This window comes from Selaginella moellendorffii, unplaced genomic scaffold (assembly GCF_000143415.4).
Source record: "Selaginella moellendorffii unplaced genomic scaffold, v1.0 SELMOscaffold_104, whole genome shotgun sequence".
Taxonomy (NCBI): domain Eukaryota; kingdom Viridiplantae; phylum Streptophyta; class Lycopodiopsida; order Selaginellales; family Selaginellaceae; genus Selaginella; species Selaginella moellendorffii.
The window spans coordinates 279,206-294,773 of NW_003314365.1; the positions used below are offsets into that span (position 1 = coordinate 279,206).

Below are 15,568 nucleotides of genomic sequence, written 5' to 3' on the forward strand. Positions count from 1 at the left end.
CAACATGGTAGAAGCTCACAGCGCTTTGCATTCCATGTCCGGAGCATTGCTGCGTGGTGTGGATCCCTGGATGCTGGGATACATTAGTCCGGGTCTAGAACCTCTCACAGGCATGGAAGGAATATATCTTGCTGCTGCCAAGGCTTGCTCGCGTTTCGCCGAAAGCTCCCCCAAGCAAGATGCAGGCTGGTGGATGGAAACTGGGATGAGGGTCTACTCCGGAGCAGCGGCAAAGGGATTCATCGACTCGGACATCAAAGTCGCGAATGCGGTGATGGAGATGCTTGCCAAGCTCGGCTCCACGGTGGAAGCTCGCAGAGTTTTCGATAGGATGGCGATCCATAGCTGCGTCTCCTGGACAGTGCTGATGCTGGGATACGTCGAGAACGACGAGGCGGGGCTGGCTTTGCTGTGCTTCGATCGCATGAAGATGGAAAGCTCGTGCTCACCCGACGCTAGAGTTTTTGTGGCGGCTCTCAAGGCGTGCTCGGGCATTGCTTCCAAGGAGGAGGCTTTTGAGGAGATTGGCGGAAAGGCCGTGAAGCTGAGGTGTTTGGAGAGAGGGATGGCGATTCACTCGCAGGCTGTGGAGCTCGGATGCAACCAGGCCAACAAGTTTGTAGCGAGCTCGCTGGTGGATATGTACTCCAACTGTGGAAGTTTGCTCGACGCTCGGATGGTTTTCGACAAGAGTTTCGTGCTCTTTCTCGACGACGTCGTGCTCTGGAACGCAATGCTCCATGCGTACGTGGAGAATGGAGAGCCCGAGATGGCCGTCCGAGTCTTCGATTCCATGCGACGGCTCAAAACTGCGCTGCTCCAAACACTCGGACTTACTCCACGGTTCTCAAGGCCTGCTCGAGCTTGGCGAGTGAAGAGGAAGGCCAGACGCTAGAAACAGGAGGAGTTGTCAAGCTTTCCTCGCTGGAGAGAGGCATGGCTCTCCACTCGGAGGTGTCGAGCCGGGGATTTCAAATGGACAGCTTCGTTGCCAGTACGCTCGTGAGCATGTACGCGAGCTGTGGAAGCATGGTGGACGCTCGCAGAGTCTTCGATCGCTTGCTCAACCGGAACGTCTTCTCGTGGACAGTTTTGGCGCTCGGCTACGCCTCAAGCGGGGAAGAGACCTCGGCACTCCACTGCTTGGAGCTCATGAGAGACGAAGGCCTGGTTCCCGAGAGCCCGACTTTCGTCGCCGCTCTCAAAGCTTGCCAGAGCCTGGACGCAACTCTAGCAGTTCACGAAAAGATCAACAGGTATGGAGCGCTCGTCCACTTCGATTCTCCGCTCGCCACCTCGATCATCGATGTCTATGGAAGATACGGCGAGGTGGCGAAAGCCCAGCAAGTTTTCGACTCGCTCCCATCGTCCAGGAGCGGGAAAGCAACTTGGACCGCGCTGCTCGCTGGATTGAGCCGCAGCGGCGAGAGCGATCGAGCCTTGGAGCTCTTCGAGAGGATCCTGGGCGAAGGCGTGGATCCAGACGCGACCACCTTGCAGTGTGTGCTGAGCTCTTGCAGCCACTCTGGCCGGATCCAAGCCGGGAGGAAGCTCTTCGACACGATGGAGCAAAAGTTTGGGATCCAGCCGTGCGTGGAGCACTACATTTGCGTGGTGGATCTGCTGTGCCGCGCGAATGACCTCCAGGCCGCGGTGGAGCTCCTCAGATCGATGCCTTTCAAGCCGACTGCGGTGGGATGGACGATCCTCCTCGCGGGGTGTGAGAAGTGGACGAACTTGGAGATTGGGCGAGTGGCATTCGAGGCGCTGCTGGGAATGGAAGAGACGAGAGATGGATCGAGCTATGCCTACGTACTCATGGAGAACATTTACAAGCAAAGAGATCAAACTTAAAACTATGGAATAACTTAAAGGAATATACTGTAGAATAATCTTAACTTGAGAGGATATACTATGGAATAATCTCATAGACCATAAACCCTAAACTTAACTTCGTTTTAAATGGTTTAAGAACAATGGGGCGATGTCACTTTTGTCAAAGAAATGGAATATCATCGCCCTCTTCTCTGGATCGCTCGATCGATCGTCAATCGCAATCGATGACCAGCACCATGACGAGCAAGGCGAGGAGGAGGACGAGGAGCGCATCAAGCGCTTGGGACGGCTCCTCCGGTCGTGCACCGCCGCCAGGGACATCTCCGCTGGCCGCCGCGTCGACCACAGCATCGCCAATCACCGCCGCCCGCCTCCCACAATCCTCTCCAATCTCCTGGTATATATAAACCCTCCAATGTGAAAGGACCTCGACTAATTATAGAGTCACAGTTTAGGGTTCACCTTATTGTCGTTAGCAAGAGCGATGGCGCGGAGGACGCAGACGGGTAATACATATCTGATGGCTCGTCTGAGGGCGAAAGCTTTACTCACCGCTGCTCAGGGGGACGCTCTCGACTGCAACCCCAAAGAGTTTGTTTACAAGGGGCAGATCAGCACGCTCAAATCATTTGAGGGGATCTGTGAGGCTCAAAAGGCCAAGCTCTCAGTTTCAGACACTGGTGTCAGCTGGAAAGCAGGAATGAGCTTCCGCCTGGAGGATAAAGTCTGCTACGTAGAAGACGTGGTGACGCCCATCCTCGCTGCAACCCTCGACCGCCTGGGCGAACACTACCTCACCGACGACACCATGCTCCATCTTGGCACACCAATCAAGCTGAATCCATCCGGCAGCAGGGCAGTGGGAGCTATCTTCCATATCGCATTGGCTGATCCAGACGAGGGAGAGGGAGAGGAATTCAACTCGGACGACGACTCGGTTGGCTTCATCGTGTTTGGAGTGGCTCGGACCCTGCCCGAATTGCTGGAGGCTTGCAATGAGCTGCTGGCCGCCAACCCAGCCGTTCGCATTGTGCTGGGAGTGAAGCAGTACGAGATGAAAACCGAGCAGCTGGTGGCGATCCGCAGCTGCAAGCAGGGCGATGGCACAGTTGAGAAGAAGGCCGTGAGTTTTGGATCCAAGGCGCTGGACCCGTCGACTGTGCTACTACTCGAGAGGGACGGAGCTCAAGTTTCGGGTGTTGGGCTGGGAGGGGTGGCGTGTGATAGGATTGGGTTGGAGGATTACCAGATGGAGCTGCCGCCAGCGGATGTGGTGGTTGATCTCTATCACCTGCAGCGATTGCTTGATGGTGTGACGAACAAGGCACCGGAGCCTGTCTGGAATGACTTAGGCTACGAGCTCACTCTAACCGAGGAGCAGCAGCGGGCATGGTGTGAGGAGCGTGAACGGCTATTTGCGGAAATGCGGGAGCGTAACAAAGATGTGGAGGACCCCTGTAAGAAGAAGCCCAAGTCCAAGAGCACGTCCAAGAGCAAGACTAAGCGTAAGCGTTTAGCCTGAGAGTTTATTTAGCGCATTTCTTACATCTAGATGGTAATTTGTTTTGTGCTTGATAAGCAGTTAGTCAATTCATGTCAATAAAAAGTCAATATAGTCAGTGCAAGTCTTCAAAACCTGTTTACTTTCATTGACTGCCAAAGCCGATCGCCAAGAAGAAGCTCCGCAAGTTTGTTGGTATGTTTGCTGCACAATCTTGTTCTTCAAACTCTATTCTTCCGCTAGGATTTATAAGTAAATTATTTCTAAGGCCGTTTAGATTATTAATATATTTGATGACAGAATCTACTCATTCTTAGAATCTGGCGTCTTTTGATTCGTACCACGTTTCGTAGCAGTCGCTGGTTGTGTAGACGAAGATCTGGCCTTGGTTTGGGTGATGAACAGCCATTCTCGCCCTCATCGGTGGATCTTCACGTTTAATCACTTCAACAATATGAATTCTTTTGGAAGGAACAGCCATTTGTTCTTTCCATGGCTCCAACTGTACTCCACGAAACTTGGAGATAATGTCTATTACTCCCTTTGCCGCCAGTTTTGAGCTCTTGATCGTCACCTTCTTGAGCTTGTGATCCACGCGAACCTCGTCTATGCCTGATTGAATCTATTCTATGAATTTTACATAATGTTTTTGGTGTACGTACCTCGGATGGCTTCCAGTTTGGCTTTGATAGTCTTTGCATTAGCCTCGCAACACACTTCCCCCAATCTGAAATGCATTGTTACCTGTGCACGGAAGTTTTTTCGTACGGAAATGGTGACAAGACAAAAGTACGGGTGGAACTTTATCACGCACTGTTACCTTGGGCTGATCATCCCAATCCTCATCCACATTCTCTTTTCCGCGGCTAAATGCTTCCTCCTCGTCGATCTTGTCAACAGCCATGGAAGCAAATGGTCTATCTTTATAAGCACCCAGCCGTGATTCGCGCCGGAACTTCTTTTAGCCTCTACAAGACATCCCAAAGAATCAGCCATTCATGAGAATTGACCACAAACTTCGGAGGTATGATGAGATCCAGTGCCATAGTAGCTGTTAAAACCTCAAGACAAGTATAGCTCTGGTCTGATCTCTTTCCAACTTACCTTGCGGGCCAAAACTCCTCCCCTCAATCACAGCCCTTCCTCTTTCGGTCGACTACATCCCAATGTTGTAAGATTCCCCAGCAGATAAGAAACCAAGGAATCTACTATTACCACCTTCCGAAAGGAATGGTAAATCAGCATGTGACACTGTCGATGCTTGTGCTTGAGTAAGACCCACGTCATGTTTCTCCCAGAAATCTCTAGAAATAAAAAAACAACACGCTCGCTCACCAAAGCCCGCGTTTGGTTAGGGCCCCATACCTTTAGAAATTTTTTGATGGATTCATGAATTGACCATCATCATCCATGTTGACCGGGTCGCCTGGACAAAACCAAAACCATCTGCCATTCTTTAAAATCAAAACCTTGATACCACCTTATTATTACTAGTAGTATAGATTTACATGACACTTCTTTCCTGGGAAAATGTAAACAATTCTCAAGAAGCCTCTTGCACAGTTGGTGTTGCCCCGCCGCCATGGAGTTGATATGTTTGGCTTACATGCACCTGGAGGACTCCTGGAAGCTCTGGTATCACACGCCCAAACAAAATCTTAGGTACTTACACAAGAAACAAACAAGCCATTCTTTTTTTCTACTCTTTCATCCGTAGCTACAGCCTCTTTTCTTTTTTTTTCTATTCTTTCATCCATAGCTAGAGCACGAAAGCCTCAAAAAGAGAGAGCAGAGGGTTTCTTCTTACCGGAGATCGCCTTGGCTTGATCCGCCGTGAGCTTGGCGGAGAACCCGTGCATCGAGTGCTTGTAGTGGTAGAGGATCGCGTCCTTGGCCGCGTCGGGGCTGGAAAAGCTCAAGGAAAATCAGTGACCAAGAACACAAAATCTCACGCTCACCTTCCAAGAACCGAGGCTAGCACGTCTAGCTGCTTGGCTTCCAAAGCGTTGGGGCTCTCCTCGCCCGATTTCGCCATGTGGACGATGTAAACATCGCTCTTTTGCTGTAAAACCATGGCATGGATCGATCAGAGCTGCGAGAGGAAAACCCAAGAACAAGAACAACTCACAGCATTGCCACTTTCTCCCGCCATGCTGCTCCTTGCAAGTTCTTCCTCTTCTTCTCCGAGAACTCAAACCCTAATAAATGGAATGTCTCCGAGTGGCCTTATCCAACACGCATCGTAAAGCGTGTCAATGCATGGTTCACGCCAGATCGATCTCCCATCGTCGCGTCGTCTTCGCCTTATAGTCAGAGGAGAAGCACGCGTCCGTCCACCTTTTTTTTTTTTCCTCTCTTTGTTTCGCTTGTGGACAAGAATTATAACTTCTCTGACCGCGCCAGGGGAGTGAGCGAGCGAGCGGCATCCCTCTGATTAATTTCTTTTTTTGTAAGAGCGAAGATCCAATCCAATGCCCAGTTCCTCCTCGATCGATCCTCTTTTTTTCTGGATTCTCCTGTAAAGAAAGAGATCCCTCTCCAAATTTTTTTCCCCCTTGTTCTTCGCCCGGCTCGCGCTTTGTTGTTGGATGGAATGGATCATCGCCCGGGGTGGAGGAGCTAGAAACAAAACAGTTATATACCTAAGCGAGCTGGCCCTGTGTTCTCGCTCCAGGAATCGAGCACCCGAGGAGGCAGGGAACGCGCAGCGTTTTCGTTTTCGCGGCATTGATTGTGGGTCCTTTGCAGCTGTATCCTTCCAGCGCAATTAGGTCAGCCACCACTACAGGGAGGGGGAGATGGAGGGAGCCCAGCAAAGCTCCTAGCTCCTAGCTCTTCCATCCATGGGCGTGACTTAGCCGCGGGCGAGAGCGAGCAACGAGGTATAGAGAGAGTGAGGGCGCATTTGGGAAGAAAGAAGGGATCCTAGCCCAAGATCATGACGAGGATCGTCCACTGCCCAGGATGCAAGGAGCTGCTTGTCGAGCCCACGGCCGGGGTCACAATCTACCAGTGTGTCAACTGCCTCACGGTCTTGATCGGTGAGCTCCTCGCGTGTTCTTCGCTTGCTTGGCACTGATTTTGTGGTGTCATTCTTTCTCTGTGTGGCAGCCAAGCATGCCAGATCTTCGCTCGCAGTCGCAGCCGATCAAAATCAAAACAACGCCGCCGCGGCCGCCGCTGCTGCCAAAGCTTCCACCCCTTCTCCTCCTCCTCCTCCGCCGCCGCTCTACAAGCACAGGGAGCGGCAGCCCATCGCCATTCCAAATCCCAGCCCTCTTCCCGGGAATCCACTCGACGCCTCGGCCTCGCCTTTGTACACGCCCAGGAATGGGATTGGCAGTGGTAGCGAGAGGATGTCCTCGGCCGCGGCACCAGCACCAGCACCAGCACCGGCAGCCATAGACGAGGACAATTCTTTGCTCCTCCAGGACATGAGGAAGCTGGCCAGGGAAGCTTTCCCGGCACAAGCCCAAGCTCCGGAGGACGGCAAGAACGCCACCACAAGGCTAGCAAGCAGCAATGGCAGCAGCGCCGGCAATGGAGGAAGAATGACGAGGCAGGAGCTGGACGAGTTCACGTTTCCCAGGCAAGCTCGCGACTTGGATGCCATGAGTGACTATCACTCCACACTGGAAGAGCTCGACTCGAGTGCTCAGTCGGACGATCTTCGCCGGAAGTCGTGCGTTCATGATCTTCATCCAGTGGAGGCTCCCACTTCCACTGCTGCCACTGAGACTGGAGAAGATCTGCGCTGCAACGCGGCGGCGAGGAGGAGCAGGAACAGTAGCAGCTCGTCCGATGCGTTGGGAGGACATGAAGAAGATCATCATCTGGCTATGGTTGCCGTCACCGCCGGCCCCGCAGGGAACAAGAAGAAGAGAGCGTATCCTCCACTCAACTCGCCTTACGTCGTGTGCCAGCACTGTGACAAGCTGCTCGAGGTCCCTCGCTCGCTGCCACCCTCCAAGACGAGCGTCCAGAAGCTCCGGTGTGGCGCTTGCCACTCCATCTCCAAGTTCGCACTCGCCGACGTCGAGCACGAGAGGAAGCAGCAGCTAGGCATTGTTCCCGTGGACTCTTTCGATCGTTCCAGCGGCGGCTCGACGATGAAGAACGCGTCAGGGATCGATCACAACAGGAAGATGGACATGGTGGCGATGATGATGAGCTCCTCGAGCTCGCCAGTTCCAGGCTCGGCTCCAGCTTCGTATCACGCAGCTCATTTCCATCTCCAAAAGCGCATCACGGACAACATCACCAGCAACAGCAAAGGCTACGAGTCGGCTCCCGAGTTCCATCACGGCGCCTCCGCCTCCACTCCCTCAAGCCACGCCAGGACCATCTCCGCGGGATCCAGCTCCACCGTGCCGCTGGCGCCCTGTCTCCACGAGCTCTTCGGCTACGAATCGCCATCGCAGTTCCTCAAGGTGGCTGACAACAAGAGCACGAGGTCCTCCACAAAGTCTTCGTCGGAGACGAGCCCAAAGCCCAAAGCCGGGGGTGGCGGAATTAAGGCGCTGCTTCTCAAGAGCATCCAGGAGATCAGCAAGCTCCATTTCCAGCAGCAGCATTACTCGGTTGTGACAATCAACGGCGCAACCATACCGGACGAGCTCGTGAGAAAGGCCGAGGAACTAGCTGGGCCGATTCATCCAGGAAACTATTGGTAAGCTCACTTTTGCTATCTTTTTCTTTCTTTTTCCTGTTCTTGACGATGATGATCAACAGGTATGACTACCGTGCTGGGTTCTGGGGAGTGATGGGAGGGCCGTGCATCGGGATAGTTCCCGTAAGATCATATGACCCTGCTATAGTTTTTTGACCGGGTACTTTTTGCTTTTTGCAGCCATGCATTGAGGAGTTCAAGCACCCGGCGATGCCAGTAAACTGCGCGGGTGGCAAAACCGGAGTGGTGATCAATGGCCGAGAGTTACATCAGCAGGATCTCCAGGTTCTCGCCAAGCGCGGCCTGCCTTCCATTCCAAACACTTCCTACACAATCGACATCGACGGTGTGGTGGTGGACTTGGCCACCGGGAATGAGATCAGGTGCCTCGGCAAGCTCGCTCCCTCGTAAGTTCTCTAGCTCTCTTCGATTTGCTTGCTCTCTTGTCTCACCACTTTTCTTCTGGACTGCTGCTTCCAGGATCGAGAAGCGAGGTGTCGGCTTTGGAATGTTTCCCCTGTCTCGGGGATTGACATAGAGAGAACGAGGGTCCGTGTTGCTGACTTCTAACTCGTACATAGACTCTGAGTTCCAGCGAGGCTTTTTAGCGAAAGGTGAGAGTGACCTGGTTGAAAATAGAGGAGAGAGCTTGTTGGTGTTTTTTTCTTCTTTTTGTCACGACTGACTCCATACGATCAAAACAGGGCTTTGAACTTATTTTTTGTGGAGCAAGCCACACACTACTACTTACAACAGAACGAGTGAATATTCGTGTGTATATACCCGCGCCGCGCGCCACAGCAAATTCAAAGCTTTAAGAAACAAAGGAGGAGGGAGGAGGAGCAGCAGGGATGGATCGGAGGAGGGGAGCGAAGATCGCGTATATCAAGGAGAGGCGCTCCGTGATGTTTACGACCAAGGAGGTTCCTCTGGCACTGGCACGCTTGCAGCACCAGCCTCAGCCGGTGGCCAGGAAGAAGCCCGAGCACTGGTACCGCAAGAAATTCAAGGAGCGCGAGCAGCAACTGGAAAAGCAGAAGAAGAGCGCGTGGAGGATCAATGACTTGCGGGCCAACAAGAATGGATTCCACCACGATGTCTACTGGATCACACAGGACCTCTACCGTGGGAACTGGAGGCTCAACAAGAAAGAAGGTACTCGATCGAGCTCCTCTCAAACTCGAGCTCAAGCATTTCCATGGTGGCTTTTGTGCAGGGAGTGGCATCCAAAGCTATTGCACGGGCAATCGGTACGAGGGCGACTGGAAGAAAGATCGAAGAGAAGGATATGGTACTTTCTACATCCGGGAAGATGGAAAGTACAGAGTTGTCTACAAAGGCTACTGGAAATCGGGGAACTTGCACGTAAGTTCTCTTTCGCTGCTACTGGGATGGACGACAAGTGAGGATAGCTCACAAGACGATGGATGTACTGGCAGGGGCCTGGCTACCTTCACTGCGCTTATGGCGAAGTGTACGAAGGCGACTTTGAGCGCGGCGTTCGCAGTGGCTATGGCCGACAGACGTACTATTGCCCCCAAAGTGGGAGATATCACGTCTACGTTGGCCAGTGGCGGGATGACAAGCGCGAAGGCACGGGAACACTGACAATGGGTGAGCAAAAGCTTAGACAAGTGTTCTTGGAAAAAACTTGATTTGGTTTGATCTTGCAGTGAATGGCGATGTGTATGAGGGGTGTTTTTCCAACGACAAGAAGCATGGCAAGGGTGTGTTCTATTACACAACCTCCAGGTGTAGATACGACGGGCTGTGGAGGGAGGATGTTGCGATTTGCGGGACTTACTCGAAGCTGGAATCCGACTACGAGTTTAAGACACCACTACCACACCTCGAGCTGAGAAATGCCGATACCTTCGCGAGCTGTCTCATTGACAAAATCGTCCAGGATGACGGGCTCCAAATTCCTTCTTGCTGATCCAGAGAAGTTGGGAAGTTTTGTTTGTCTTCTTTTTTTCTTACACTAGGCGATATATAGATATGCTTACAAACGAAAGAAAGAGAGCTGGAAGAGTACGTTTTCTCGCGAAATGAATCCTGGAATACGACCCGGACGAATGAAACGAATGATCGATCTGTACAAACAACTTGACGATTGGCCGTGTCGTAGCTTTTTCTCTCATTGGAAAGCAAAGCCCGACTTCCGGCTCGACGGGACCGTCTCCACGATGGTGCTGTTCTTCACGGGATACGACGCCATCATTGCAATGCCACACTTGCCTCGAGACGATGCGACGTTGCGCTGCAGCCGGATGTATCCACTCTCGCCCCACGCATCACCCCAAGAGTTTCTCACGATCCAGTAATCCGTGGCAACACCATCTGGGGTTTTCGACGTTCCATACCCGACTGCCACTACGCCGTGGTCGAGTTCGTAGCCGCAGTGACCGGTATACACGCCCTGCAATGGCATTCCTTTGGCTGGTTAGCAAAAGCCAAAAAGGATACAACTGGTTTCTTCCAGACTTACTCCAGAATAGAGCTGAAAGTTGCGACCGCTGGCCTCGATCGCAACGCTGACTGGCTGGTTCGCAACGGCCTTGAGCAGATCAGCCTCACTTTCCGCTGGCACATCCTCAAAGCCATCAATCGTGACAACATGGGAGTTGCGCTGTTGGAAAACAAGCAACACCAGTTAGAAAGTTTATCAAGACAGGAAGAACCAGAGGCTTACTCTGCTTTCATCGCAGCTTCCAGACACGGCTTTGTAAGGGTAGTCTGCTTCGGAATCCAGCCCGCCATTCTGGATGATGAACTCGAATGCACTGTCCATGAGACCGCCATTGCAGCCTTGATTTTTCTGCTTATCGCAGTCGACAAGCTCCTGCTCGGACAGAGACACCAATTCCCCCGTTACAATCTGGTTCACTCCTTCGACTGCAGCAACGGTGGAGAAGGCCCAGCAGCTACCTGCAAAACGGAGACGGAATGGATTTAGAAATGAGAGACAGAGAGAAAAACTTGCTCACTGACCGCAAGCTCCCTGGTTTTTCACAGTTGCAACAGCTCCTTTTGACCTCCAGTCGGTATCTAGAGGCAAATTCGTTGCGTCCTCGTATCTGAACCCAGACTTGATCGTGTTCGACAGGGGAACTTTGGTACCAAAGTAGAGGGCTTTGAATTCGTCGTGGGTCATGTCCGCAAAGTTGTTGAGGCCCAACCAGTAAGTCTGATTCACTTGCCGATTGTGTTCTTCAATATATTCAGCATTGTCTCTAAAGATCTGGAACCTCCTCTCCTTTTCACCAATTCCATTGTAAACTCGACCATGATCCACCATCCACTTCTCATACAAAGCCCGGAACGATCCATCTCCCTCTCCTGCTGCTATTCCTAATGCTGCGACTAGCAACACCAACAAGAGCAAGAAGAACTGATGCTGGTATCCCATTCTTCTGCTCGCTCGATTCTTCTCCTCCCTCCCTTGTAAGCCAAGGATCCAAGTTTCCAACCAAGGGAGATGTGGGTTTTATAGGCAGCCTTGTTCCAAAGTGTGGTGGTCGGCATTTGGCGGGACGGGGTCCAACCGGTAACGCGCGGGAGTTGGCGACGGCGGCCACCGCCTATGGGCAGTCAAGCCTGGCCGCCTTCCACAAATGGCGGAGCCTGCTAATTTCGGAGACGTACTTGCTTGCGCCACATCCTCGTTTCAAGGAGATTTCTTTTGCCATTGGACGCAAGCGTTTCGGAGATCCCCCACCTATTCAATTCGTGCCGCACTGACCAAGTCCATTGAATCTAGCAGAGCGCAAAACGGTGGATACATCCAACCAACAAGTCTGTTTCCGTTGCTGTAGCTTGCTCGTCTTCCCTGCCACTAGAAACCAAACTAACACCAGCGAGTTCCACGCATGGCACCACCACTTTCACCATTCCCTGTGCCTGCCTTTTCGAGCCTCTCAAGTATCTACTGGGCTGCTCCCCAGTTCCATCCAAACTAATGCTCGTGTCCATTATTGAGGTCCATCTCCACCTGTCTTATTGTCCACTGAATTCCCTCCAGTTTCTGTAAGTTTGTCACCACCCAACATATCAAAGGCTGCCCACGATTTTGCTCTCACCTTGACAACGTCGTGATACCGCCTGGCAATGTCATCAAAGTACTGATCCACGCCTTGGTACTCGCGCAACCTCGTCACCTGCGAATACCACGACTGGTAAGCGACGAGCTTCCGTGAGATTGGTCCCGATACTTACGGCTCTATTATATCCGGCAGTGGCTTCGTCGTCTGCTTCCAGCAAATAATTCCTGCAGCCAGCCATGAAGTGAGCAGCCCGCCACGCCAGTAAATATTTAAAAGCGCACACCTGATCTTGTGCAACGCTGCGATTGATTCTTCCGTATACGTGTCTCTGAGAACAAGGTGTTCCAGCACACTAGGAAAAGGAAAAGATAACGGAATCATGCATTAGTAATATAGGAAACGTATACCGCAGCTTCGCATTCATTGTCTCGCAACGCTTACACAGCCAAGCTTTTCTCATCTCGTCCTGCCAGTTTGACAAGTAATCGATCTATATGCCCGCGATTGTTTCGAACACTTACATATTCATGCTGGTGCTGCAGCTTATAGTCCTTGACCAGCTTTATCAGTACTCCCAATATCTGCTCAAGAACCTGGGATATGGCTGATCAAGCTTCGCTCTTCAAGGACAAAAATTTAAAGAAACGTACATTGTAGTATTCTGAAAACTTTCGGTCCGCAGAGTAGAGATCGCTAAGTAAAGCCGCCTCTTCGCTCTCGTTGGATTCTACAGCTGCTTTAACCCTGGAAGAAACACCTGATAGGAAATGACCTCGAATATCTTTACTGACCTTTCAGCAAGTCTATAGCTCTTTGTACCATGAGAACCAAAGCCATCTACGACAAAAGTAAGTTAGATCTGAATACTGAAAGCCACGACTCAAAGTACTGACCACTCTCTTGAAAGGAAGAGCTGATTTTCTCACACTTGGCTTTTAGCCGTGATTCAATTTCCGGAATCAGCAGCATAAGGTAGCCTGTGCTGTCCTGGCAAGACAATCTCGTCAGAAAAAGGCCATTGAGATGGCACTAACCTCAGCAAAAGGGGCCTTTGATAGATGTGTCTGACGAAGCCACGCAGGAGTTATTCCCAGGAACCGGTTGACAACACCGGAAACTCCAACTTCACTAACATCGTGGCTGGGATTGGGAGTGCTGGTGTTGCTGGAGCTCATGCTGATGCTGGTGGTGCTGCTGTCCAGCGAGCTTTTCGACACAATGCTGCACTTCTCCGCTTCCTCGTCTAGTATGTCGCCATCTTTAGTTACGGAAGGGAGCCGCAAGCGCTGGCAAGCTTCGGCCACAGCCAGACGCTCCTCCAGGGCTTCATACACCTTGACGGGAGAAACAACAGCTAAAGAGAAAAAGTCTAGAAACTAAACTTGAAAAGCTCTTCACTACCTGTGGAGTAGAGCGTAGTCCGAGCTGCAAGAACAATGCCTGAACATCCCTGATTCCACCTGCATTTGCCACTGAGATAGCCTGCTGGAATTCTTCCACAAGTGTCACTGCTTCGCTGTAAGCCGCCTATAACAACAGCGCCAGTGGTTTAAGAGCACTCCGAAAAGAATGAAACGAACCACCGACCATCACTTCGAGGAAACGAAGCCTCTCCCGCCCCATCTCTTCACGCGCCTAACGAAGACTTAGATTGGAGCTCAATCTCATCGACCTAGCCAAGCAGCAGAGTACCTGGACGAGATCATAGTAAGCAGCTTTGGCGACATAAGATCCGTCGGGGGCAAGGCAATGCCGGTTAAGCTGCTCAACAAGCTGCGCGAGGCCGTCATCCACCATCGCTCCACCTTCCAGCTGCTCCATTCTCGCCTAGGGCAAAGAAAGAATTCAAACACCCTCTTTTTTGTTGTGCGTTATCCTTTTATGTAAAATACATTTAGGACCTTGTCGTAATGTCAAGCTCACCTGCTATTTACTTGGAGTGATGTGGAAGAAGCTTCACTCTGCAGAAGCTTGAAACAAAAGCTGAAAACTGGATCCAACAACGTCCAGAAACAAGCAGAGCACAACGCGGGCTGCATAAAACAACGCCATGCGCGATTGTGGGCTGCGTGCACCGGACCCTCGTCACAGCGGGATGCCTAGCAACCAATTGACGCACGCTGGGCTCGCAAAGCTCGAGCATGGGCTGAGACCAATCCTGCATGCACAGCTGCACAAGCCATCCAAGTGCTACCAGAAAGTTTCATGGCCGACAAGCAACTTTCAACAACATACCTCCAGTCTACTCTACCATTGCCACCGGGCCCATGTTCGATTCTACATGTTCAACTCGAGCATTAAATTCCTGGTGTGTCCTCTAATTTTTAATTAAACTAGTTTGCAATTATTATTATGGTTTGCGTATATTACTCAATTTGTCCATTTTTTTCCTTTCTCTAGAAATGTTATAGCTGATTTTCTTCTTTGCAATGTACCAACATAAGAATGATCACAAGAAACGTAATTCATAATTATGAGTGGTGCAAGTTGGACCCGCCAAGATCTTCTGGGCCAATGTGGGCATTGACAAGGGAGAGGACCATGCTCCTCTCGCTGGACCTCCACCAGGAGTTTATCAGCTAGTGTCGGTGCCTGCAGCGCACGACCGAGATGCTCTACCGGCGATTGTGTGAGTACAGGAGAGCCACCGAAGTGAACCCCAAGAGCATGCGGCAGTTTGTGGAGCAAGAGACCAAACCACGTCCAGGTGGGGATAGACTCGGATCAGGAGATCCTCAAGCACACGACCAACAGCAAGGTGAACAGGTTTCTTTCCTGCAAGTTGCTCTTTAGAAACCATGATTCGCTCCATAAGAGCGAGGATCCGGGTACGAACGTAAATCCCCTAGAATTCGTTCTTCCTAACACCAAAAAGCAGCACTTGGTTCGTGTCGTGTCGAGAATTCCAAATCAGATTGGCACCTGAGAGAAATGGACAGGAGGTAGAAGTCCTTGCAAATACTGATGATCAGAGTGAAACCAAGCCCCTTGTTGCACTTTGGGTCTCTCAATAGCTTCACGCCGCTACAGTCAAAGCACTAAAAATGCTATAGATTATAGAAGGAATCTGTGACTTTATCCATAGAAGAGTCGTATGCTGTGGGCAGCATATACGATTATGCAAGATTTCTTTCGATAAGAACTCTTTTAAAAGAAGCGAAATATTCAACAGATGATAGCTTCTTCATGAAAATAAGTAACTCTACTGGTTTCCAAATTCCAGCCTTGACTTTGCCAAGAGCGAGCGGTGTAGTCACATCCTCGCAGTTCATCCCGCGGTAAAGGAGAATGCTCATACAGATCTCTCGCAAGTCCTTGCCCTGCATCATCAGCATGCTTTATAATTCAAACTCTGTGTAAAAACGAAAACGTACCAGTTTCAGTCCCCCATACAGCATGCCCATCTCCTCTGGACCACTGCAGAAAAAAAAGAAAAGAAAAAGACCGTCAAATACTTGATCAGTAGCTTGCTTACTGTAGATATCTAGGCAGCAGCATGACATAAGATCCAATGCTTAC

General features: G+C 51.2%; 6 protein-coding genes across 11 annotated transcripts; 3 read left to right on the forward strand and 3 right to left on the reverse strand.

Annotated features, from left to right (window-relative positions):
- Window positions 1-936: 936 nt before the first annotated feature.
- On the forward strand, window positions 937-1,854 carry LOC112342295 (pentatricopeptide repeat-containing protein At5g56310-like). The gene has a single exon (XM_024663874.1). The coding sequence runs from the start codon at window positions 937-939 to the stop codon at window positions 1,852-1,854; it is 918 nt and encodes a 305-aa protein (XP_024519642.1).
- A 1,728-nt stretch (window positions 1,855-3,582) lies between these two features.
- Window positions 3,583-5,586, reverse strand: LOC9647275 (subtilisin-like protease SBT3.9). Of its 5 annotated transcripts, none has more exons than XR_002990917.1 (7): window positions 5,466-5,576; window positions 5,296-5,399; window positions 5,145-5,242; window positions 4,442-4,969; window positions 4,158-4,388; window positions 4,000-4,081; window positions 3,583-3,949 (listed from the first exon to the last, which is right to left on the reverse strand). XR_002990917.1 is itself a non-coding variant. In XM_024663845.1 (6 exons), exons 4-6 carry the CDS (start codon window positions 4,239-4,241, stop codon window positions 3,651-3,653), a joined length of 465 nt encoding a protein of 154 aa, XP_024519613.1. In that variant the 5' UTR covers window positions 4,242-4,969; window positions 5,145-5,242; window positions 5,296-5,399; window positions 5,466-5,586; the 3' UTR covers window positions 3,583-3,650. The 5 variants fall into 5 exon arrangements, 2 of the variants coding, with proteins under 2 accessions (XP_024519613.1, XP_002990131.1); XR_002990918.1 differs by having other exon boundaries at window positions 4,158-4,305; window positions 4,355-4,969; XR_002990916.1 differs by having other exon boundaries at window positions 4,158-4,305; window positions 5,466-5,574.
- Window positions 5,587-5,697: 111 nt separating this feature from the next.
- On the forward strand, window positions 5,698-8,784 carry LOC9647304. Of its 2 annotated transcripts, XR_002990915.1 has the most exons (6): window positions 5,698-6,378; window positions 6,449-8,006; window positions 8,069-8,129; window positions 8,187-8,413; window positions 8,487-8,620; window positions 8,711-8,784. XR_002990915.1 is itself a non-coding variant. In XM_002990056.2 (5 exons), the coding sequence occupies exons 1-5, from the start codon at window positions 6,276-6,278 to the stop codon at window positions 8,542-8,544; spliced, it is 2,007 nt and encodes a 668-aa protein (XP_002990102.1). In that variant the 5' UTR covers window positions 5,698-6,275; the 3' UTR covers window positions 8,545-8,723. The 2 variants fall into 2 exon arrangements, 1 of the variants encoding a protein (XP_002990102.1); XM_002990056.2 differs by having other exon boundaries at window positions 8,487-8,723.
- On the forward strand, window positions 8,558-10,055 carry LOC9647276 (MORN repeat-containing protein 3). Its single transcript, XM_002990057.2, has 4 exons — window positions 8,558-9,161; window positions 9,223-9,371; window positions 9,446-9,620; window positions 9,680-10,055. The coding sequence occupies exons 1-4, from the start codon at window positions 8,858-8,860 to the stop codon at window positions 9,940-9,942; spliced, it is 891 nt and encodes a 296-aa protein (XP_002990103.2). The 5' UTR covers window positions 8,558-8,857; the 3' UTR covers window positions 9,943-10,055.
- On the reverse strand, window positions 9,944-11,602 carry LOC9647277 (zingipain-2). The gene is made up of 4 exons (XM_002990086.2): window positions 10,998-11,602; window positions 10,699-10,934; window positions 10,495-10,635; window positions 9,944-10,425 (listed from the first exon to the last, which is right to left on the reverse strand). Exons 1-4 carry the CDS (start codon window positions 11,413-11,415, stop codon window positions 10,144-10,146), a joined length of 1,077 nt encoding a protein of 358 aa, XP_002990132.1. The 5' UTR covers window positions 11,416-11,602; the 3' UTR covers window positions 9,944-10,143.
- A 134-nt stretch (window positions 11,603-11,736) lies between these two features.
- Window positions 11,737-13,991, reverse strand: LOC9647305 (AUGMIN subunit 4). Its single transcript, XM_024663841.1, has 14 exons — window positions 13,973-13,991; window positions 13,742-13,876; window positions 13,637-13,684; window positions 13,451-13,576; window positions 13,084-13,383; window positions 12,943-13,036; window positions 12,841-12,886; window positions 12,700-12,793; window positions 12,571-12,642; window positions 12,457-12,515; window positions 12,333-12,401; window positions 12,222-12,273; window positions 12,086-12,163; window positions 11,737-12,030 (listed from the first exon to the last, which is right to left on the reverse strand). Exons 2-14 carry the CDS (start codon window positions 13,868-13,870, stop codon window positions 11,962-11,964), a joined length of 1,236 nt encoding a protein of 411 aa, XP_024519609.1. The 5' UTR covers window positions 13,871-13,876; window positions 13,973-13,991; the 3' UTR covers window positions 11,737-11,961.
- Window positions 13,992-15,568: the final 1,577 nt, after the last annotated feature.

Coding starts and splice junctions, on each gene's coding strand:
- LOC112342295 (XM_024663874.1), top strand. CDS start 937: ATGGCTCTCCACTCGGAGGTGTCGAGCCGGGGATTTCAAATGGACAGC.
- LOC9647275 (XM_024663845.1), bottom strand. CDS start 4,241: ATGGCTGTTGACAAGATCGACGAGGAGGAAGCATTTAGCCGCGGAAAA. Junction 4,082..4,157: donor ATTGGGATGATCAGCCCAAG/GTAACAGTGCGT, acceptor TTCCGTGCACAG/GTAACAATGCATTTCAGATT. Junction 3,950..3,999: donor CAAACTGGAAGCCATCCGAG/GTACGTACACCA, acceptor AGATTCAATCAG/GCATAGACGAGGTTCGCGTG.
- LOC9647277 (XM_002990086.2), bottom strand. CDS start 11,415: ATGGGATACCAGCATCAGTTCTTCTTGCTCTTGTTGGTGTTGCTAGTC. Junction 10,935..10,997: donor GAAAAACCAGGGAGCTTGCG/GTCAGTGAGCAA, acceptor TCCGTTTTGCAG/GTAGCTGCTGGGCCTTCTCC. Junction 10,636..10,698: donor GAAGCTGCGATGAAAGCAGA/GTAAGCCTCTGG, acceptor GTTTTCCAACAG/CGCAACTCCCATGTTGTCAC.
- LOC9647305 (XM_024663841.1), bottom strand. CDS start 13,870: ATGGAGCAGCTGGAAGGTGGAGCGATGGTGGATGACGGCCTCGCGCAG. Junction 13,384..13,450: donor GACTACGCTCTACTCCACAG/GTAGTGAAGAGC, acceptor TCTCCCGTCAAG/GTGTATGAAGCCCTGGAGGA. Junction 12,274..12,332: donor GCAGCGTTGCACAAGATCAG/GTGTGCGCTTTT, acceptor GGCTGGCTGCAG/GAATTATTTGCTGGAAGCAG.
- LOC9647304 (XM_002990056.2), top strand. CDS start 6,276: ATGACGAGGATCGTCCACTGCCCAGGATGCAAGGAGCTGCTTGTCGAG. Junction 8,007..8,068: donor ATTCATCCAGGAAACTATTG/GTAAGCTCACTT, acceptor GATGATCAACAG/GTATGACTACCGTGCTGGGT. Junction 8,130..8,186: donor CGTGCATCGGGATAGTTCCC/GTAAGATCATAT, acceptor TGCTTTTTGCAG/CCATGCATTGAGGAGTTCAA.
- LOC9647276 (XM_002990057.2), top strand. CDS start 8,858: ATGGATCGGAGGAGGGGAGCGAAGATCGCGTATATCAAGGAGAGGCGC. Junction 9,162..9,222: donor GAGGCTCAACAAGAAAGAAG/GTACTCGATCGA, acceptor GCTTTTGTGCAG/GGAGTGGCATCCAAAGCTAT. Junction 9,621..9,679: donor CACGGGAACACTGACAATGG/GTGAGCAAAAGC, acceptor TTGATCTTGCAG/TGAATGGCGATGTGTATGAG.